Source organism: Protobothrops mucrosquamatus, unplaced genomic scaffold, assembly GCF_001527695.2.
Source record: "Protobothrops mucrosquamatus isolate PMUCROS unplaced genomic scaffold, P.Mucros_1.0 scaffold277, whole genome shotgun sequence".
NCBI lineage: Eukaryota > Metazoa > Chordata > Lepidosauria > Squamata > Viperidae > Protobothrops > Protobothrops mucrosquamatus.
In genome coordinates, this window is record NW_015386621.1 from 189,209 (window position 1) to 213,728 (window position 24,520).

A 24,520-nucleotide genomic window follows, 5' to 3' on the forward strand; every position below is an offset into this window, starting at 1 on the left:
GAGGAGAGAAATAATCTTTGAAATAAATGCTGCCACTTATTGACTCTTTCCACATGTTTTTGCTATATCTTCAATTTGTGTGTTGAGCAATGTTTTGTAGATGAGCAGATACTTGCTATGCTACACTTTCTATATCTTGCCCTCAATTGTATAGAAGTGATGCAAAATATTTTGTTGTTTGGTTTGCTACCAAACTTCTTGGTTAGAAAAGGATGCAGGAATGAATAAACGTTGGCTTTTGAAGTGCTACTAAATTAGAGTTTTCACCAGTCCCAACAGATGCAGCCAGCAGTAAGGAAATTGAAAGTTACAGTAGATTATGGTGAATGATAACTAGATGTGACTACCCACCTCCAGTGTTGTTCTACATATCTGTTTAAAAAGGTTGTTCTCGGATACATGCAAAAGGTTTTGCTATAATCTCTTCTCTTAAATGTGCTGTGATAGTGTTGAAATAATGGAAAATATTTATTAAATGTAAATTAAGTACAGCTTTCCAAAATTATTTTTCCATCTGTAGCAAGGGGCATTTGCCTATTTATGTAAGTTTTCTGGTCAACAAGGGTAGAGTATTGGTCAGCAAGGGCAGCTGAATGAGTAGCCAGTGGCAGAAAGATTAACATGCTAAATAACATACTACCTCAAAAAATGAGAGTTACTTTGCTGTGTAACTGCCTAGAAGAGAAGAGAGCAAAGAAACAAATCTGAAGAAATATCTTCTGGATTCTTTAGGTTATATGAGGGGTAGGGTTTATATTAGGCCTACCCCCAAAAATCAAGCAAGGGCTTATTTTCAGGGTAGGGCTTATTTTGGGGGAAACATGGCAGCAGTTATTCTGATAGATGTGCAATTATCTGGATATAAAGTTTGAGCTGTGGAAAAAAATCTGCAACAGCACTTTTTGACTGGAAAGAACTTCTATATACATATTTAAAGAATGAACCATAACGCAGAAGACATATAAAATACTAATATAGGATGCCTTATTGCGGACTCTAGCATATGTGATTATTTTCTATTGCTTGGGTTCTGTATGGTCTTACAGCGAAATTGATGTGCAATATCTCTACTATATACAATCTCCTGAAATTTCAAACATCCTGAGTTTTTTTGTTTAACAAAAGCTTTCAGCTTAGTAACTGTTTTTAGGAAATTCTGACTTGTAAATTTTTAATATGCTGTGAGCCGCCCTGAGTCCCATGGGGGAGAAGGGCGGCATATAAGTCTTATTAATAAATAAATAATAAATAATAAGGGTACAGAATCAGTGAGCCACAGGTACTTTCTTCTGGGTTCCCCCACCCCACCCCAAACCCTCTAACTGGATTTAGAATGATCCATTAATATGTTAAGGATTGCAGGACGAAGGATTGGATTTCAGTCGTAAGGTTTATCACTTTGACTTTGGTTGCAGTTTCCCCCTTCTTTGGAAAAGAGTTTAGGCTTCTGTCTAGATCACCAAGATGGTTGTTTGGGAAAAACAGGGGGAGGAAGGTGTGCTGGGTATGTTTGAGCTATTTGTAAAAATAATACAGGTGGGATACAAATAAATAAAAGTAAATATATGTTCTAATGTTCTAAGTCACCGAGATGAGAGACCGTTCTCATAAAAGCATGTGCTTTTGAAATAGTAGTGGGTGGGCTTTCCACCCAACACATATAAGGATGCTTGTACCTTTTATCTCACCCCTAGCAATAATGCCAGTAGTATTATTGCCTACATAAGAAAAATGATGTACCTTATTTTTTTTGACAGCGAAAGATTCAGAAGAAGCAACAGGCAGTGGCCTCTCCCATATTATTTTTTATGTGGATAACAACCTTAGTGGCCTCGTTTCTTAAGGCTGTGAGAGCAATAGTTTTTAAGTGGCATATTTTCTTCCTATCTCAAGAATGGAAAAAAGCACATTATCTTGGGTGTGTGTATAAGCCTTAGAAACAGTTCAAATATTTTCATTCAACATTGTTCACTTGTGTGCCAGAATAAAAAGACACAGAAGGTAACCATTATAAATCCTCATAAATCTTAGGCCATCCAGAAACCTGAAACCAACTGCTTAATTTTGTTAACCCCTTTGAAAAATCCCTACTTCTGTGCTTCCTACTAAAGCACAAAGCTAATTGCAAATCTGATACCAGAAGTATTCTCGGGCAAAATCTGTGCATTCCAAGTGACTCTATACAAAGCCCTCACCCCCATTTATTTCAAGGAGATATAGTTTACAGCAATGTGAAATGAAAGTCAACACAGCAAGGAAAACTGCTGTTTTGGTAGCCCCACTTTCTTGAAGGTGGTTTTAATGGGTTGAAGTTTCTTTATTCTCTACTAGAAAAGAATCCCTATTCCAGGGGTAGGCAACCTTGGCTCTTTTATGACTCGTGGACTTCAACTCCGGCTCAGGAATTTTGGAAGTTGAAGTCCACGAGTCATCAAAGAGCCACAGTTGCCTACTTCTGCCCTATTCCAATCCATCCCAGAAATTCTGTGTTGCTAGTTTTGCTTGTGTATCTGGGGAAATGTATCAAGGAATATGTGTAAATGTGCCACCTAAAGTTACCTTATAGGGGAGATGGGCGGCATAAACATTTAATAAATAAATAAATTAAAAATAAATGTAAACCTCTATTGTAGTTTGAATTTTTTGCAAGTCGTGATCATTTTATTACTTGCTCATGAGCTAAGTGTTTTAAATAATATTTCTAAGATGTGTGAAATTGTGAATTTCAGATTGCAAATATACTTGATTATCTTTATTGTATGTTCCTTAGTACTATTTATTTAAAAGCATTTCATCCTATTAAGGCATTAGTGCTTAGTCATGTTTACAAATTGTTTCACAATGTAAGTGTGAAGTCTTAAAACCTGTAAATGAAACTATATATACCTGTCATTTTATGATAGTTCTTCATAAAATAGTGAGATGAGATTTCACCATTCTTTTTGTCCCTTTGTCCCTACTTTTCCCTCTACCTCAGGGGTCCCCAACCCCCGGTCCGTGGCCCAGTACTGGTCCACAGCATGCCAGCAACCGGTCCGCACAAACAAGTAAAGCCCCATCCGCGAGATGCAGGCAGCACACAAAACCACGCACTCTCCGGTCCACGGAAAAACCTCTCTCCATGGAACCGGTCCCTGGTGCCCAAAAGGTTGGGGACCTCTGCTCTACATCTTTATAAAAATGTAAATAAGCATTATGTAAGAAAGACTATGTAAACTCGATCTTCATGAATAAATTTTTAAAAAATTATTTTCAGCCTATTAGCTAGGCTCATTGTGAACAATTTATAATGATTATTAAGTGATGGTATTGGTCTATAATTTATTGCCAGAGTCAAATGCTTTCTCTTCTTACATTCAGTGCCATTGTAACTTTGCATGGTGGACTGTACTGTCACTCAGTAGTCCTATGTAAGGTTACTAATTCACTTCTAGAAAGGAGTCTTCAGAGACACCCCCACCTACCGCCACCTGGCTGATGTGACCAATTTACATAGCACTTCAATTCACCTGAATTCACAGACTTGGATAGGCAGATTCTATAGTCTTGCCCTGTTATTTGGAAATTTTGGAGTCTTTTAACTTTGAGGAAATGGATAGCATGCTGACTGAAATGATTTTCCAGAGTTCATAAACCAATTAATATTTAATTATTCATATTATGCCTTGTGTGGCAAGCATGCATGGGTTTTGCATCTTTGATGCCTTGAGGAATGCTGGAAACTGATTTCCCTGCTCCCTTTAGTATTTTACTATGTTTATTTTCAAACATTCAGGGAACCTATGAATGATGTTGCTTTTCACCATGCATAATTGCAAGACTAAAATATATAAAGTAGGATTGCAAGATGCATTTAGTTGAATCAGACTTTCACATGCTGATGCATTGGGTTATAATTTCAATTATTCCTGTCAGCTTTACTGTTGACAGTACTGAATTTGGATGAAGGAATGTATAGGAGGCAATACTCCATCAGGTACCAAGTTGTGGAATGTATACTAGAGAACAATTTCAAGTAGAGCTAAAAGGAAAAGAAGGAGACTCCCAACCCTGCCTTTGAATCATTTGAATAATTTAAAATAGTATTTATAAATAGTGGCATTACAGAAGTTGACAGGCCGTTGTTTTGAAGAAGAAAGATATGTATTTAATTCTAATGCGGAAAATAATTAACTAGATTGATTTAAGTGATTTTAGAATTTCTGTACTTTGGAAACTCCGAGCTTATTGCCCAATTAAGTATGTAAATTAGGTTCAAGAAGCCATTTTATTACTACTGTTGCTTGCTCATTAGACCTTACATATGAGATACTGCTCTCTAGCAGAGCTGGAAAAACTACATCTTAAGAAATGTGATTGCTCAATACTGATGGCTTGAAATAAGTTGTACATGTGTTTCTGCATTCTGATCCTCTAGTCTATTCCCTATTCTTTTCACTTTTTATTCTGGGCCAGATTCATTGATTTATACTTCGTGCATCATACTCTCTCATATTGTTTGCGTGGATTTTCTCTCCAGTGCATCCCATGTAAACTGATGACTGTAAATTGTTATGACTTGTTTATTAGTGCAATGTCTAGAACTTGTTTTTCTGCCATTTGTCTTAATTCTACCCATATTCCTAAAATAGTAGGGTAGAAAGCTATATGTGTCCAGATGCGGATACTTTGGAATCTAGCTAACGAAAGGCAGAACTATATTTAAGAACCTAAAGCTAGGCAGTAACAGTAGTCTCTTCATTTTCCCTACTCCTTGAAACCAAGAAAAAAAATGTGTCTTCTGTATGGATATAGGACTATAAGCTCCCCACAGTTGCTTTGGAACAAGATGGGGGCTTAATTAATTAATTAATTAATTAATTAATTAATTTTGTGGCCCGGGGTTGAAATGTGGGATCCTTGGTGATCTCTGAGTTTGGTTCAGGAACCCCTCTACGTTTTGTGCTTTTGTAATCTATAGAACTATATATAGAACTGTTCATCATATTTATATTTTAATGAAATAACTTCTCCATTTGTTAATCATTATATTTTGTGGGGAAATGAATTAGTTAATACCTAACTAGCTGGAAATATGCTATCAAGTATGTATATTTTGTCCTGATGGACAAAATTACTAGGATTTATAATTCTAGTAATAAGTTAATACTTTCCAAGCTGTATTAAAAGTATTAAAAATAACTGTTCTGTATAGTAAATATTGAAAGTGTAATTGAATCCTTGCTTTCTGAATTAAATAAAGGATTTATGATACTTCAGCCTGATTTTTTTTTTTTACTATATTATGCTTGTAATATTAGCCACTGGTGAGATTTCTTGTGAAAAGCTGACTTCCATTATAGTATGAAATTAATAAACATGGTTTTAATTTGTGTAATGTAATTGTAGTTTGTTGTGTCTATGCTTTGTATTGACAATTCTGCAAATAGACAAAAGCAAATGTCTAATAGCGTAAGCCAGATGAGAGATTTTTGTGTGAGGAACTGTAACAAGATTACATAGTCAACAATAAAGCATTGTGAAGAGAGTAAATTAAACGTGTAGGTTTAGTGAGCTTGAGAACAAGCCCAAGCATGTGACTTTATAAATAACAATTTCACAACGAATATAGGCTTGGTAAGCAGCCCGTAAATCTGGGCAAACAGCCTGCTGAGCATTTTAATGCCAGCTGCGCCATCTCTATTCTTTGAACTGGCTACTGATGAGAAAGTTAAGGAAAGCTGAAATTAAGTAGGATTCTGTGGACAAAAACAATTTTATACTCTTCATGAATTTAACCCGTATCACTTGTCTTTTCTATCAAGAAATATGGAATCATTAGATTAAATGAAGAATTCAAAGGATTTTGATATACAGGAAAAAGAAATACAGCACAGGTGGAATGCAACAGATGGCATATCTCTTACGACATACGGTAGTAATGCAAGCTTTGTCATAGGAGCTATTGTGTGACTTAATTTTTTCCAAGTCTTCTGTTCCAAGCAAAAGGAAAAATATAGAGGAGAACACAATTTGGGTATGTAGAGAGGTTATGCTCCTTCGCATGCGCCTCCCCTTCTCCAAGTATAATCTGCAGGTAGGTAGAAGAGATTTGGAGGAAAGTACTTGTATACACTCTTTTCTGTCTTCCCTGGAAGCTTCGCAGACTCTCCTTTTCCTTCTCCAGTGTTCTATTGTTCTTCAACAGTATAGAGCAGGGGTAGGCAACCTTGGCCCTTTTATGACTCGTGGACTTCAACTCCCAGAATTCCTGAGCCAGCATGGCTAAGCTTGGAAGCCTCTCCCTTTCCCCTCAGCATGGCTGGCTCAGGAATTCTGGGAGTTGAAGTCCACAAGTCATAAAAGAGCCAAGGTTGCCTACCCCTGGTATAGAGATAGGAACTCCCTATATTCAATTATTTAAAAATATAATCCCTAGTTTAATATAATAACATGCATTCTTGATCAGAGAGAGAAAGAGAGAGATACCTATCTCACAAAACATAACTCTGGATAGCATACAAGTACAACGACAATTAATTACACGCATACACAATATCTTTGTATTGTGTATGCGTATCTTTGTATCTGTTTTATTAGGCTGTCAGCCGCCCTGAGTCCGTAAGGAGAAGGGCGGGATAAAAATTTAAACAAATAAATAAATCAATAAATTTAAACAAATAAATAAATCATTGAACAGCTTCTCATTCATGGTTACATATTGCTCTATCTGCAATAATAATTGCAGATAACAGGTACTTTATATTCTACTTAGATCTGTGAGAAACGATTTGTGTATGCATATCGCATTACACATCTGTGATAATAGGCCAAGAATACTGTAGAGGGTTAAATGAAAGTTAATATAAACAAGTTGAAAATTCTGGAAAGCTTGATATTTGGGGGACAGTGTTGTGCCTTGCCTGGATTTTAGTTTTGTAGTTTCCTATGTTTTAAAATTTCAGTATAAAAAGGTCCCTAGATTCATTAAAGAGCAATTTGGCAGCTTTAACTTTTGGAAGACGAGGTAAATATTTTTTTTCATAATTTGAGCTCCAGTAAAATTAAGACACTCTCCCATTGTCAATATAAACCTTTAATTCTTTTTCCACTCATTTTTTTAACCTCAGAATTTATTTATTGATAACATATCTATTAAAATTAATGGATTTTGTTTTTGCTTTTAAAACTTTAAGTTGTTCTAGTATCTCAGAAGTTGAAAATGCTTCTGGTCCAAACAATGTTAGAGTTGTAAATATTGCCATTGACTTATATCTAATAGATTATGTTTGTTTTTTTTAACATAGAATATATTAAAAATTCATCTTCATCATGAATTGGTCCAGAATCAGTATCCCTGCTTCCACACAGTTTTAACATATTCCCATCTTTTTTTCAATTTTCAAGGTTGGGTTTACCCATAAATTCAATTTGGCTTGAGAAAGAGTCATTTTTTATTAGACATTCCATTCCATAACTTCCTAATTGATGTAATTGTTTCCGGAGATACCAGAGTTTTGGTATATTTAGATCCTATACAACCAAAGGTGTTGCCCATGAATATTACAGATTTGCCCATATTGGAAAATTAACACCAATTGTTGGCTTTGAGTATTTAATTCTTGACAATAGGTCAGCATTATGATATAGTACCAATGAAGGAGAATATTTGTAGCTCAGAGTTGAAATGGAGGGGTCCTTAGTGCTCTCTGTGCTTGCTTGTTTTCTTGCAGACATTTCATTATTCTAACTAGGTAACATCATCAGTGCTAGTAAGGAGTGCTGTTTGCTGTCAGTTTATATCAGGGGTCTTCAAACGTGGCCCTTTTATGACTTGTGGACTTCAACTCCCAGAATTCCTCAGCCAGGCATGCTGGCCGAGGAATTCTGGGAGTTGAAGTCCACAAGTCATAAAAGGGCCACGTTTGAAGACCCCTGGTTTATATTAACTCCAAGGCCAACTTCAGACCAACAATCACATACGCAATACCCCAATCAAGAACCTGCCAAAGAGCCATTAGTAAATAGCCCAACCAAAGAATTCCTAAGACCGCCCCCACCCACACTGGACAGGCAAGACACCAGAATATAAACTGACAGCAAACAGCATTCCTTACTAGCACTGATGATGTTACCTAGTTAGGGTAATGAAACGTCTGCAAGAAAACAAGCAAGCACAGAGAGCACCAAGGACGCCTCATGATGATATGGCTCCAGTTTCAGAAAACTGAATCCTCCCTTATTAATTGATAATTGCATTTTCTTAAATATATTCTTGGAATCAAAGAACACGATAGAAATTCTCTAAAAAAAAGAATTTATTTTCTGGAACTATTGTCCTGATATATAAACTGAAATTCCTTTCAGAATATAAATTAATCTGACAATAATATTCATTTTGAGAGTATTTACCTTTCCTCTTAGAATCAAGGAGCTAAGACAAAGTCTTAACAGTATACTTCTGGCGTGCAGCATTAAAGGCATAATGAGGTATCTAGACTAGTATTGTATCAGAGCTATAGCAAGCAGTAAACTGCATGCTTTACTGTTGGAAGTGACTGACTGAAAAGTTGGCTTCTAAGAATTTATTTAAACCAGTGGTTCTCAACCTGTGGGTCGCGACCCCTTTGGGGGTCGAACGACTCTTTCACAGGGGTCGCCTAAGACCATTGGAAAACACATATTTCCGATGGTCTTAGGAACCGAGACACCGCTCCTCTATCCGTTTCCGCACGGCTTCGAGCTGGGGGCCGTTGCAGCGCCGGATTCATTTCCGTCAAGCATCTCCTAAGGGATGCCGCGCTGCTTCACGGCCCTTTCCATGGAGGAGGCTGAACTAAGCTCTGCCGGAGCTGTCGCCCTCTTGGCTCTCTCTCTCCCTCCCTCTCCCCGCCTGGGTGCTTCTCCAACCAGGCTGCGTGGAGCCAGCGGAGCGGCCTTCCTGCCCCCCCTCCCTGGCCAGCTGGAGCCGGGCAGGTCGGCGACCTTCGGAAGTGAGGCGAGGACAGGCGAGGCACGCTGAGCCCCGGGCGCGGCGGGTGAGTGGGTGGCGTTGGTGCGTGCTTGGAGAGCCCTTAGGGTTGGGGGTCACCACAACATGAGGAACTGTATTAAAGGGTTGCGGCATTAGGAAGGTTGAGAATCACTGATTTAAACAGTGGTACAACTGGTAATAATAGGTTGTTTTTTTCTGTAGGATTATTAAGGGCTTCTGTCCAGCACTGTTGCATTTGTAAAGTTAAATATATTTTCTTCCAAGTCAGCTGCTTACCTTCTAGTGCTTATTTCTTTTCTTCTGAAAAGAAGCAGGGCAACTGTAATATGAGATTCATGCTGAGTAGGAGTCAGAGATATGCCTTAGAACAACAGGCCATATTAAAGGACTGAAAGTCAACTCTTTGTAAACACTGGGCTGTGGTTTGTCTTGAAAAGATCCGTGAGAAGTTGCTGCTAATGTTTTTGTTTTAATAAAATCAGTCAACTTCTTCTGTTAATCTAATTTTTAAAATTAATATTTGAAACATATTGTGGGTTGGTAGTTACTGAGCTACATTTTCCTATAAACTTATTCTATTTCTGATGAGAGAGAGGGAGAGGGAGGATAAATTAGGATTTGAATGCATCTTCATTAAAAAGGGATTGGAAGAATTATATGGAACTTTCATCACTTCCTTTTGAATAGAAACCAAATATAGTTATTGAAGTTATTGAAAAGTACATTGCAGGCTGAACTAAAGGAGATCAGAAAGTGTTTTTCAGTGATATATGAGCTGTGACTCTGATTACAGGATTGTAGTGAAAAGTTCACAACATTAAACATGGGGAAATTTTTCTACAATAAACAATGAATGTTTTTCTGGCTGAAAAATAGTAATACTGAGTGATGGATGTGTGTGGCAAAATGAGCAGTCATCTAAGATATTCTCTGTTAATTGAAGACTTCTTGTGCTTTTCATTTATCTAATAGTACAAATGGATGGAAATTTTGGATCTTTAACTTGTGTTTGCATGAACTTAGTGAGATGGGGAGTGTCTAAATTGGATGGATGCATATGTGTATCTACAACTTAGAATATTTAGAATCAATCTGCTGCTTTATATCCCATCCCTGCATCTATTACCAATTTTGTAGAAAGCTATGTATGTCTGTGTGAATTAATGGTGTATGTTCTAGGTCAGCGCCCCCGCCCCCCATTTTTTGGACACCAGGGGCTGATTCCGTGGAGAGTGGTTTTTCTGCGTACCGGAGGGGGCGTGGTTTTACATGCTACGTACATCCCAGCATGTTTGTGTGGCCTAGTTTCTGGCATGCCGTGGCCTGATGCCGGTCCACGACCTGGGGGGTTGGGGACCCCTGTTCTAGATATTTTCTTTAAGAGTCGTGTTCATGATGCAATTTCTCATGCAACTTATCTTTCAAAGAATAATGATGGTTGCTTTCTTATCATTTTAGTGGGCAGGTGTGCTATTCCAATCACAAACAATGCTGACCCAAATCTGTAAATTGGGATAAAAACAATACAATAGAACTAAATTGGTAATATTGCACAACCTACATACAGCACTGTAAACCTCTATTTACTTGCTTTGGAAAGCCAGGTTGGGGTTCTTCAAAGTTCTTGGTGGGCAGAGAGTGTTTTAAAGGGGAGTGCTGTGATCAGGTGCTTCTTGGGTCCTGTCACATGACATTGCTTCATGGATGGGATCCAGAACATGCCAACTTCATCTGATCTTATAGTACTGGCAGAAACAAAGGGAGAAAGGTAGTCCCACAAGTAACATTACAGTTAATCCTCAACTTGCTACAGCAATAAGGACCAGAATTTCTGTCACTAAGCAATGAGATCATAAAGCTCGACTGCATCACATAGTAACAGCAATGCCTATAGACTTGGTTGCTGTTGTTAACCAAATCCCATAATCATTAGGTGAGGCAGTTTCCTTCCAGTTTCCCACAACAAAGTCATTGGGTAAGCTGATAAGAAGTTGTAAGTTCCATGCCAGCTGGCAGACAAGTGACTCAAGGAGGTTGTGAAGAGGTGTGTGTGGGAGAGAGGGCACAAAAGAGTGCACTGGAGGAGAGGGAGGGGCATAGGCATATATGAGTGGCCAATGTGGCTTGAGTACAGAGGGGCTAGGGGAGGGTGTGCAGGCAGAAAAGACTTACTCCAGAAACTTGTGACCTTCCCTGCAGCTTTCTCAGAAAGTCAGTAGGGAAGCTGGCAAGGAAAGTTGCAAATGACAATCACATGATTGTAGGGCTAAAGCTAATCATAAGTGCAAACTGGTTGCCAAGTGCCCAGATCACAATCACGTGACTGTGGGACTGCTGGGATGGCCAGAATTCCAAGTACCAGTCATAACTACCATTCTTTCAGCACCTTCTTAACTTTGAACCGCCACTGAATGGCCATAGGTTGAGGTCTACCTGTAGTCAATATGACAAAAATCACAGACAATCCACTACCAGACGGAATAAACTACATCGCTTGTCCCCAATACCTGATAAATGTGTTTTCTAATAACTATAGAGCAGCAGCAATTGAGAAGACTGCCTTTGGTGGTCCTTTATATCAGGGGTCCTCAACCTTGGCAACTTTAAGACTTGTGGACTTCAACTCCCAGAATTCCTTAGCCAGGAATTGAAACATCAGACCTCACTTGACACATTTCAGATTTATTATTTTGAAGTATTTCTGAATTTCAAAAGCAACACATATCGGCAAAAATTCTTGGACACTCTGCACTAATTCTGTCTCCTGGCTGCAGTGATTTGGAGCAGATTTTTTCGGGACTGTATTCATTGCTCATTTTTTAACTGCTCACTATTAATTTTTACATTGTTTCACTTACGTGATATTTTAACACTTTGTTCTATTTTGCTTTAGTCACATTGATCAGACAACAACATGGCAGGATCCAAGGAAGACTCTCCTTTCCCAAATGAATGTTACAGCTCCTACAAGCCCTCCACTGCAGCAGAACATAATGAATTCAGCAACTGGTAAGGAGAAATCAACCAAAATTTCTAGAGAATTGCAAGTTTAACATTTAGTATATAAAGTTTATGCTGACCAGTGTTGTTTGTCATTATTGCTGAAAATGGATCTTAAAGAGATTGTCTTCCATAAGTGTTTATCAAACAGATATTTCCTATGAGAAATAAAACACACAAATTTATGAATAGAAAGTGTTATGCAAGTGAAGATAGTAAGCTTGATTCTTTTGAATCATTCTAATTTTTAAAAGAGTACACGAGGATTTATGCAAAATGCTGTAAAAATATATGCAAGCCTTCATTATCCCTTTCCCAGGCTTTGCCTTGTCATGCTGAAAATTTTCTCAGTTTTGTTTCTTTTATATCTTGCTGCATTTATTTCTTATTATTTTGTTTGCTATGACTTCATAGTGGCTTTTGTTGGCATTAGTTTGTCATATAAAACAAATCTTTTTAAAACATCAGTATTGTTTTCTGAATTCCATGTTGCCAAGTGATTTAAGCAATCCAGAATACTTTTTTATAGCAAAGGCATGTCAAACATGTATGTGCTTAAGGCCATGTTACAGCTGTGGAAGGCAGCTCAGTGATCTTGGAAAGAGATGTAGCTACCTTAAGTGGTTGCCCACAGGTATTACATTACTGTTTTTACTTGGGATGTAAATTTCTCACACAGTCCTGAGGAATCTGAATGGACTAGGCCAGTGATGGCGAACCTTTCAGAGACCGAGTGCCCCAAAACTGCCCCGCCCCTGCTCCACCCCCTGCCCTGCCCCTGCTCCGCCTTACCCTGCCTGCCTGCAGGGCCACTCACCGCCTCCAGGGCCCGCCACAGATCGCCCAGGCAGCCCAGTAGTACAGGCAGCCCAGTAGTACCATGGCGGCCACGCCCTCTGCCCACGCCCCGCAGCATCGACTGTGCGCGTTGGGGTGTGAGGGCAGAGTCTTGTCTATGCTGCCTGGCTGCCATGTTCTTGGCTGCGCTGCTCTGTGTGGGCCACGCTCAGGGGCGACTCTCCTCCAGGGAGGCTGCTCGTGAGGTGGGGGTCGCGGGCGGAGGCAAGGCTGGGGCAACGGCATGTGTGCCCACAGAGAGGGCTCCGAGTGCCGCCTCTGGCACCCGTACCATAGGTTCGCCACCACTGGACTAGGCTTTGGATTGGAGGAAATCAGACTGGAGTGTTCAGGGGAAAGGGTGTGGCTTCTCCCCTGTTGGGTTTTGCCATCCAACTTTTTTTCTTAGCTTGTCTTTGGCTTGTCATTCCCACCATCTTTTCATCATTCTAATGAATAATTTTCTGCCTTTAAAATAATATTCAAAGTAGCTTACAAATATATAATGCACAAAGAAAGTCAACTATAAATGTGTAGAACATTTGAAACAAAAAATGAAGTATACTCTACAAAATAAAAAACTAAGAGTATTGAAGAAAAACAAACATTGGTTTTTTGGCAAGCAGTGAAGGAAAGATTTTTTTGAATGAAGATGGCACAGATTCTGCTACAGATACGTTAATAATCAGTGCAGATAGTCCTACTTACAACCACAATTGGAACTGGAACTTCCATTGCTAAGTGATGTGGTCATTAAGTGAGTTGTGCCCAATTTTATGACTTTTATTGTCAGACAGACAGACAGACTGATTGACTAAGCTGAAATGGTTTAGTTCTGCCCCTGCTAGGATTGTGGATCAATAGACATTGGAATAGGCAGTCAGAAAACCTGGCTGCAATTTCCCCAGTAAGAATATACTAATATCTAATATCTGTCTGCTACAAGTTTTGGTATAGTGAGTGATCTGAAACAATTGCTTTTCCCTGACAGAAAAGTCCTGGATTATTAATCTGTAGCTTCTCCATTCATTTTGGTAGATAACATCCAGGCTCTCAGTCTGAATGATAACTAAGTAGGTCTTAATAATCCTCATCTCAGTCCATATCTTGTCCATTTGAAATAAAAATGTAGACTTTATTAAAACATTTGTATGAGCAAATACTTCTATGACTAAGAAAACAAGTATTTTACTCTAAATGGTTAAGGTTTGTTCCATAGGCCTTTATTCTCCATTTGCTGGTTCTCCTTCCTAGAAGATTAAGAAACGATGATACTATAAAAACTTTGCAGAAGTTGTTCTACTGTTATTTGTTCCATTGGCATGTTAAAGGAAAGACTTCTATTTGAGAATATTGTTTGATTATTTAAGAGAGAAAGAGTTCATTTAAAGTTATAGAAAAAGATGTTTATGAAAATCTCCAGGGATTTTTAGCAAAATAAGTGTGTTTATTTATTTTATTTTTTTAAAACCATAATTTAGAGAATGGTAAAAGTTTCACAGTAGTAATTTTTGAATCTGTCTATGCAATAAGACATGTTGCTGATTTGAAAGGACATTCCTTGCTGAGGAATAATAGAGATTTGTAATTAGTTATACTTCCTAAGCTTGGTGAAAAATGATAATTATGGGTATCTAAGAATGTGGAGAGAATACTGCAAATTATTCTGGTGGCAAATGTAGTCTTAGCAGCACACTGATTCATCTTGGCCCAAGATGTAACAGTGGGACATGATTTAATGGCATTGTATGAAGTTCAAAATTGTTTTGTGAAAATAGTATTTAGTATTTGGTTCGACAACATACTAATCATAAGCAGAATCAGTGGTTGAAAAGAGACAGTTATTTAATGGTTTTATTTTATTTACAGTATATAGCCACTCATCTCAAGTACATAACTGGGCAGCTCACATCATTAAATGATATAGCAGTTCTTTGCAAGCCTAACCTGGCATTTGAACCTCATCTCACTTTTATGGAATTGCTTTATGGTATTTTCTAAGCAGAACAAGGTCAACTTTGGCATTTTGTTTTGCTTCCTTGTATTTCTGTCATGGTTCCGGTAGATGAGACCAACTAAAACAGAACTCTGAGGCTTGAGCTTTCCTCTAAGAACATGTTTATTGGTTACAAAGTATTGGCATGGTCAAAAGCGAAACCAAGACTAAAGTTCCCTCCAAAATGTTACAGTAATACAAAGTTAAACTTCCCAGCCCAATACTATGCAATCAACTATGTTTCCCAATAGAATAGTTTGGTGGGCTTTCTAACATAAGGTTCAACCCCCAGTCTAACGAACAGAAATGACCTTGGTTCCCACAGGACAGAAAATTGTTTAGACTAGCATAAAACTTCACATCCCTCCCCCCATTCTTGTGGCTATCGAAAACGAGCAAGATAGCTTCAGCCAGGTTTGTTGCAGAGTTGATAATTTGCTCACATCAGAGCAAAGCATGTGTGAAGGGGGAAGATTATTACTAATGTGAAATGAAATATATTATCCTAGATAATGTATTGAAGTTTTTCAAACCATGGCTTATTAAAGCACCATATTAAAGCAGACAAGATCAACTTGTCTTCAAAATTAAAACAAAATTCTGACCTTTTTTTTAAAAAAAATACTTTATACAGATGGAGATAAATATAGAGATAGATGCAGGCACAGATATAGACTTCCTACAGTTAGGAAGCAAGGCACTGCACTATAGACCCAAAATTTAACAGTTGAAAAGGGTTGAGGATGGTATGAGAAATAAGAGTTAAGAATATTTGCCACAGTTGTATTGGATGAAATTATAGTGGTTTAGCAATTTTGTTTATTCTCAAGCTGCAGAGTTTGATGAGAGTTGGAGTAATAAAGTTAGCCGAACTCTGTCTTATCAATTCTCTTTTTTTAAAAAAATAATATAAACAAAAGTAAAATGAGCAAAGATTTTGGCAGCATAATATTATTCTCGATGTTTTGAATTTTTCAGAAAGACAATATTGCAAATAAACTTTCCTATTTTTCTACACTCTTCATATCTTCCTTTTATTCTCTCTTGATTGACCTTCCCAACTTAAGAGTTTGTTCTCTCTGTTTTTCTTGAAATAACACTGAAAAGTTTGTTAGCTAATCACTTTCATTTTCAACATAATTTCCATAGATTTTCATAATTAATGTGTGTTTTTCATTGAAGCTAAGTGGAGCATGTTCTACTGTGATATTTCAATATGGAACATTAGCAGTGCTCATTAAAACAGGACATTGCTGTTCCCAGCTAATAAACAAACTTCTCCCTGATTAATGGTTTATATAGTTCTTTTATCCTCTAATTTATTTGTGGTCTTACCAAACCTGTGAAAACTACATAATTGCTCTTCCCATTCTGTAGAACAAGGGCAGGCAGCCTGTTGCTCTCCAGTTGTCTACATTAAATTCATGGTTAAAGATAAAAAATGGTCTGAGATTTGTGAAATGATAGTTCAAAGAGTCTGAAGACCATCATTGATTTTCCAGCCCAAAATTAGCATAAGTATTGTTAAGGGGTTCATGACAACCTGTATTAATATATACAGCCTCTTTATTGAGTTATTGCAGGCTATTGTTCTCATATAGAACTCCCACTGTTTCACATAAAAACAGTTGTACAATATAAGGAATAATGTACAATATATGGAAAATTAACATAGATAAATAGGAACAGAAATGTGCCTAAAATAGAGCTTTGAAATGTCCTGAAATATGAATGTTCAGCTAATTCTGAAAAAGGTGCCAAGACAAAAATGAAAATAGGAATAGTTGTTTTGTCTCCTATTATGAAGCCAGGCAGTAGAGCCTGGACTTGTAATTATCCCTTCCTTTTCATTTTCACAATAGGAAGAATTTAGAATAATCAAAAAATGGGGTAAATTTTAGGGCATTTTTATTTTTTCATTCTAAATATTTGAAACAAATGTTTTATTGCAACACAGCTATAGTATTCTTCCTTTTCCTTAAACCCTCAGAGCCACGATATGCTGAAACAATTAGTTTCATGTGTGCTGTGTTTTATGTAAATTAATTGAGGTTTGTTTCTTTTTTTAAGTTTAGCTACTTTTTTTCAGCAGGCATAGCACAGCCTACTATGAATTGCTTCCTTCTGTGTTACAGGCCCGCTCCCTGAAGGATGGGAACAAGCCATGACCCAGGATGGAGAAATTTACTACATAAACCATAAGAACAAGACTACATCTTGGCTAGATCCAAGACTTGACCCACGTTTTGGTAAAAGTTCCTGGCACTTAAAATTCTTCCCTCCACCCACCTACCCACTCTTTCCCCCCATTTAGATAAAAACTAGTAGCTATAGCCAGAGACTTGGCTAATGATTTCAAATTAATTGAGAAATTCACCCCCCCATCTTGATGTCTTGTGCCTTTGCCCACTCCTACTAACAGCATGTAACCCTTTCTCTTCCTTGAGGGCAAGGTGAAACTTCCCAGAAACTCTCTCTTTTCATTCATCTCATCGTATTTCAGTTTTCTGTTGCTTCTCCATCCTTTTTTCAGATTTGAATTTTTCCACTGCTATTACATTTGTTATTTTTATTGTATAAATATAGAGATAATTATTCATATTGCCAGTTGTTTCAAAGATAATTCAGTTTTCTTATTGACCATGATGGTTTAGGTCAGTGGTAGGCAACCTTGGCTCTTTTATGACTCATGGACTTCAACTCAGCTGGCTCAGGAATTCTGGGAGTTGAAGAAGTCCATGAGTCATAAAAGAGCCAAGGTTGCCTACCCCTGGTTTAGGTGTTAATAAAAACAGAGACTACCTGGTGCGCATAGGGTAAAATCAACTTTAAAAAGTCTAGTTCATGATAGTTTTTAAGCCTGTATGTTTACTTAACAAGAAGCTGATATGACTCTGAATATTAATTTAGCTTTCAAATCTTCCTTTAGATTTATGTGTTGTGGGACATTGTTTTAGGTTTCTGTTCTATTGTATATCAGGCATTATTAGGCAGTATAAATTCTTGTTAGTATAATTGTTTGCATTAAAGTAAAGCAATGGCAGTTATTTGTTGTTTAAGCTATCATTATCAGTCTTGTACTCTGACCTAAGAACTTCCCCACAACTGCAGAGTAGATTTTTTTTTAAAAGTGCACATAACACCTTTGTTCAAAATTTACAGCTTCCAATTCTGTATAATTTTCTTTTCATGATATAAGAGTTCATGCAGTAATATCACTTCGTACTTTATCCTTTGAGATGAATTTTCTTGAATATAAAGATTACTGGAAAAAGTTAGGTTTAATTTTCTTTCACTTTTAAACAACTGCTAATGCAGAGGCAGCAAAATTATGCAGAAGTTTCAGTTTTCCCCGTGGATTAGTAATTTGCAATGTTTTTCATGTCCAGTGCAATCCTATGTATGTGTATTCATATGTTAATTTTACAGTGATTAATTGGGCTTCCTAAACTGTGACTTGTAGTGAACTTTGTTTGGAATTTAAGCAGTCAAAGGTATTTTCCAACTAATACAGGAAAAAGTAAAGAAATTGCAATAAAATATTAGCATATGCCTCTTTCTTTAATAAGAACACTTTCATTCAGAACTGCAGCATAGTTGAAGCTTAAAGAGTGAAGGAAGAAAAAGAAATATTCCCTTCCATTAAAATCTCCCCATTCTTTATTATGTAATAAGAAAAGGAGATCAAAGACTGTCTTAATTCTCAAATGTAACAGAGATAGGACTAACTATTTATCATTATAACTTTTAATTGCTACTATTATTATTTCATTCAAGATGCTATAATAGGACTTATATTTCCAATTTTTTCATATAACAGCTTTGTCAGCTGGCCTGAATTGACTGATAGTGAAGAACCATGAATCTTTCACCGGTTCTAGTCCTATACTTTATTAACAAATAAGTATCTGGCTCTAAATGGCAGAGGTGGGGCAGCTTCCGGAGAGTTGCAGAAGAAAGGTGTTTTTTTCTTCTGTCTTATTCTAGAAGTACTTCATAAGACATGGGGGGGAAAAGAGTTGAAAAACTCTTATAGCACATAATTCATTTCTGTTACCAGTTCTAAATCCTGTAAAAAGTCAGGGGTTATAAGACTGTTTTCTTTTCCATTTTTTTTTAAAATTATCACTCACAACATATTGTCACATTTCCAGACATCTAGGTGCACAGAACATTTCTTCCTTCCAATCCTCACATTATACATATTGCATGGATGACGATGCAGTTCAGTTATCACAGTGGGTCTGTAACTGCTTGATAATACTGAATGCTGCTTAGCAGGATCGAATAGGAATGACAGTCCACAAATTACTTCTTAGTCCAATACTTGGCTTATGTCATTTGAAAGTATTGTTCTGCAAATTTGGAGTCTGGCTGAATAATTGAAACTACCATAAACTGGAAGAGCTTAATGGAGACTTCTACTGCTTGATAATAGCTTGAATAATTATCTTAACTTTCTTCAAAGTTGGACAAAACAATATTTAAAACACTAGATAAATCAAGGATGATATTACTATCTGCTCACAACAATTTGAAGACACAGTTGCCAGATTTTTTAGCTGATGTTGGCCTTCATATACATCACGTTCTTCCCAAGAACCTAGGATGTTGTAATGATATGTGCAATGTAATCTGGGTTCCCAGCAGGGAGGGGCTGTTTTCCAGAGAGCAAAGAAGCAGCGGAGCTTGCAAAGAAAGAGGGTTAAAATAGTTCCTCTGTAGCTATTCCCAGAATATATCTGTAGTTATGCCAATAGTTGCTTTAGTCTGGCAAGATTCTGTCTATAGGTGGAGAGTGATAAAGGAAACTACTCTTAAGTGTTGTTCTTGGGGCCTAGCAAGTTGTGCTAAAAAAGGCATGCTTCCTTGCTCCCATAAGATGACAGCATTTAATTGATGGGACTTGGAGTGCATCCATTCTGCAGATGATGCATTTAGGCAGAGACATGTTAGTATCTAAAGAGGAAAGATATGGATAATCCTGTAGATAGGATTGTATCTGAAAATGTGGCTTAATCTGTTTCCCATAAATGTATGCAGTTAGCATACCTAATATTATTATATGATTTTCAAAGGCAGATTAGAGGTGTGGTAAACTTTTTGCTTAAAGCCTACTACTGAATATATTAGCCTTTGCCTTTTTCCTAATTGTATCTGACAAGTTAAGTTACTGGTGGATACTTTCAGGTTTTCATAAGATTGTTTTTCAAATGTATTCGTGTTGAATACATACTCTTAATTTCCAACGGCTGATGTGTACCTTCATTTGAGTGAAAAGTGATGTCTCTTTCAAGTCAGTTCTTGATTCTGCTCTTATGACTACCCATATATTTGTATAACCTCCCATCTCACAAAAAGAACTTTGAGCGGTGTGCACGATCAAATAAAACAACAGATAAAATATATATAAAATTCTACATTAAAAGATAAATGTTATAGAAATGAATTTACAGACCCTAGGCAAAGAGGATAAAAATGGCTACTTTAGCAATGGAGTCATCTGAAAATGTCATTGGTCTATATAATTCAGTGGTTCTCAACCTTTTTAATGCCGCGACCCCAACCGGCCGTAAGTCAAGGACTAAACCGGTCGTAAGTCGAGGACTAAACCGGTCGTAAGTCAAGGACTACCCAACCGGTCATAAGTCGAGGACTTTCCCTGCCCGGGAGCGCCACACATGCGTGGTTCCGCCCCCTGCGCCGGCCGAGGCATAGCTGGCAAGCGGCAGAGACAGCAGGCCGACCACCAGCTGGCCCAGCCCAAGGGAGGTAAGGCACCCACCGGAAAAGGGGAAAAAATGGCGGACAACCTTGCTTGGCGACCCCCGTGAAATGGTCAATCGACCCCAAATGGGGTCCCGACCCACAGGTTGAGAACCACTGATATAATTGGCTTGATAGCACATAGAAGTGCTTTCCTCCAGGATGTGTATGCTTCCCATCACTGGAATTTCTTGATTGTCTTCCATCCATGTATTAATCTCGCCTTACAGTGTAGATGTAGATAAAATTATCCAGGTACTGTTCATCTGCTGAGACTTTTAAATGGTATATATCACATAAAGCTTGTGTGTGTGTGCGCGCACGCTTTCAGGTTAGTCTTGACTTCTAGTGACTTCCTAGAGTCGACTAATCCTTGCAGTTATCCTGGCAAAATTTCAGAAGTGGTTTGCAGGTTAAGGGTGATAAAAATATTATTATTATTATTATTTTTATTTTAAAAATTAGCCTTGAAATATTTTTTGAAAATATAGGCAAAAAATGATTGATCAACTAAGCCAGACATGTTAAAACAAAAGGCCCGGGGGCCGGATGCGGCCCGCGAAGTGGTTTCATGTGGCCTGCGAAGCCATCCTGGAAACAGTGAGGGAACGGCCCCTGCTGCCTTGGCCCTGGCCCAGGCCAGCCGGGAGCCAATGTACAATTTTGTGGTGGCCATCTATGCTGAAATGCATTTAGTCTTAGCTCCACAAGGCCGTCTGGAAACAGCGAGGAACCAGCCCCTGCTGTGTCGGCCCCATCCCCTGGGTTCATGCTGGGGAGATGTCACCCTTTATGAAGAATGAAGAAATGCACCATCGCCTGGAATTGGCCAGCAAATGGCCCTCGCCTACTTCACATATCCGGCTTGATGGGCTCTGCCCTGGTCCCACCCCTTTCTGCCAGAGATCCTCAGATCTGTCCCACTCCTGCCCAGGCCCCCACAGAGACCCTTGACGCGAATGATGTAGAGCTGGCCACACTCACCCAGTAGGCCCTACCACTCCAGTAGGCCGCACCCACCCGCCCCCCCCGAGGGCAACCGCAATGCTGATGCAGCCCTCAATGAAATTGAGTTTGACACCCCTGAACTAAGCAATATTATAAAATGGAAGAAAAGGCCATTTTGAGCTTAAAGCCGCGAAGGTGGTACCCCAAAACACTGGGGTAAGTGACATATAAATCATCTTTAGGAGAATGCATCATTTATGGGAATCCCCTTTAGTCAAGCTTGTCAAGCCTCTCAAAGGGGCTGGGATAGGAGGAGGTGGGATAGTGTTTCAATCAAGGTCATGTTGCTGGCAAATTCTCGGAGTTCAAGTCCACATGTCTTAAAGTTGCTGAGGTTGAGAAACACTAGTATAGGAGATGGTCCTTCTGATATTTGTTGTGATGATTTTTAGTCTTGACTTCAGTCTGTTTTACTATGAGAAGTGGATTGTATTTGGACAGAATCAGGGAAGGGTACTTCTCCAGGGAAAGAGTGGGTGAACTACTAAGTTTCACATTTGAGTTGTTTGTTGATGATTTGTAAAAAAAAAAAAAAAACCCTTTTTCTTTTTTTGCTCTTTTTCCCCCAGACAATTATTCTTCTCTTTCATCTCTTCTTCTTCACAAACTTTACTTGTGAGACTTACGGTAGCTAAAATTTATCTGCACTAAAACAGTGAAAAAAATACATTCTTCAGGAAGTAGAGTAGTACTCAACGCTGTTGTCTTACATGGAGGGGCATAACTACTTGGCTTAAGCATTCCATTGTTTCCTAAGATTCTTAAATGACAACATCAGTTAAAATAAGATCTTCAGCATCTAAAAAAGAAATGCATATTACTGTTTTATTTTTGGAACTGAATAGTTTCCCTTTTTGGGCCCACTGTCTATGCTTAGTCAAGACAAGTTTGACTAAATGCCAGAAGTTTCTTTTATTATTATCTTGTGTTTGGGCTTTTAATCTGTTTCAGGCAGAGGGAGAGGGAGGGAGGGAGGGAGGGAGGAAGGAAGGAAGGAAGGAAGGAAGGAAGGAAGGAAGGAAGGAAGGAAGGAAGATTTAGCTAAGGAGAGCTATATAAGAAAAGAACAAAACGAAACACAAGGGCTTCCCTGAACTCCGATAGCAAGTGTGAGACAGGCTGCTATTGAACAGAGAAAGGAGGCTTCTTTGAAAATGAACTTTTTCTGTGCTTATGATAAATTTATTACAGATTTCTGTGCCAAGGAAGTTGTTCCCCTTACAACTTCAATTATATGAGTTCCAGCAGAACTCATATAAGGACCAGCAGAAAAAGTCAAAATTAATTCTTTGGATTTTGACTTTTTCCCTTGACGAACTTGTGCAGAAAAGGATGGAGGATGCCTACATTGCCTGTCCCTTGTTAGAATCACTTGGAGTGATAAAAGAGGCATCATTAAATATTGTAGTGGAAGGATTAATTATTAGAAATCATTCTTTCACACACCCCTCCCCATCCTGAGGGAAGAGAAACTTGGGATGTAGCAATTTAGAAATTATTGGACTTGTTGATATCAATAGCTCTTAGACTTATATACCGCTTCACAGTGCTTTACAGCCCTCTCTAAGCGGTTTACAGAGTCAGCATATTGCCCCAACAATCTGAGTCCTCATTTTACCGACCTTGGAAGGATGGAAGGCTAAGTCTGCCATGAGCAGGTCAGGATCAAACTCTTGGATGTGAGCAGTGAGTTAGTCTGCAATACTACTTTCTAACCACTGTACCACCACAGCTCTTGATGTTGTTGAACTAAAGATAGTGGTTTAGATAAAAGTTATAGATCTTGTGCCTCTAGATATATCGGATAGGAAAGGTTGCTTCATCTCCCAGAAGCATTATTTGATTGACTGCCCTGTATCTTAATTCCTTGATACCCCTTCTTCTTAAAAATGGTTGTTTACAATTCTGTGTTGAAAGTAGAGGATTCTGAAGTTTATTTATGAAAACTTGAAAATTTGTTTGAAGGGATAAATAATTATTTATAATAAGTATAATAATAATTTACATTTATTGATTTACATCTACTAACATGCTGAAAATAATCCCAGGTGAACCCTTGGGTTAAGAACTAAGGAAAAAGTTAAATGTCAGAATAAACAGAATTAAAGGACCAGGACCTATACTGCAGAGACCTATACTGTTGCAACACAAGAGTCAGAATGTAATCAAAAATAAGCAGCTATAACAGATATCCTATTATTCAAGCACTCTGGAAATCAAATGCGTTGAGTCTTGGTCATCACAGAATATTTCTTCCTTGCCAGTTAATGAAGTAAAGACACATCTGCATTTCTTTATATTAGTTTTTTACAAAGCTGAAATATTGGTAATGAAATGCAGCATCTTGCTTGCATTTCCCATTCAGTTCAGCTTTTATGGGAAAGTTTCCAATTGACCCACTGTAGCTCTTGACAGGCAGATAGAGAACTTCAAGCAAATTATTTGTCCACAGTTTTTCGTACAGCATAGCAGTAATAGAGAGGTGAAGGCATCACTCTGGAAGACAGAGGAAGTGGGAGTAGCAGAAGTGGGAGGAAATGGAGGAGGCAAGCAGGTGTTAGCAAGCAATGTAAGTATATGTTTTGGTGAATAAAATATGCAGAAGTATGCACACAAGTTCTCACTTGTACATCCTTTTTTCTGAAGACCTAAACTGGCATTCAGTGAGCCCTTGGGAACAAAAAAAAAATACAGCTATTCCTGTTTTAGTGTTTGACAAAGTAATCCTGCTGACACTGTCTTCATTTCATTTCATTTCATTTCATTTATTAGACTTATATGCCGCCCTTCTCCCCACAGGACTCAGGGCGGCTCACAGCATATTAAAACAGTACCAAAGCATTATCCCCAATAAAAACCAATTAAAAACAAATATTTACCGCTGTGTCATGTTAAAATAATGATTAAAATTGTCCCTATTTAAAATTCTCCCTAGGCCA

General features: G+C 38.0%; 1 protein-coding gene across 5 annotated transcripts in view; it reads left to right on the top strand.

Annotated features, from left to right (window-relative positions):
- The window catches only part of YAP1 (Yes associated protein 1), a 78,141-nt gene that overhangs the window by 30,523 nt on the left and 23,098 nt on the right, over window positions 1-24,520 (top strand). For 3 of the 5 annotated variants that reach the window (XM_029283914.1, XM_029283912.1, XM_029283913.1), the window contains exon 3: window positions 11,868-11,983. In XM_029283914.1, the coding sequence (XP_029139747.1) occupies window positions 11,868-11,983 (116 nt within the window). Of the gene's footprint in view, window positions 1-11,867; window positions 11,984-16,942; window positions 17,057-24,520 lie in introns of all 5 variants that reach the window. The other 2 variants (XM_029283911.1, XM_015814709.1) reach the window with 1 other exon arrangement.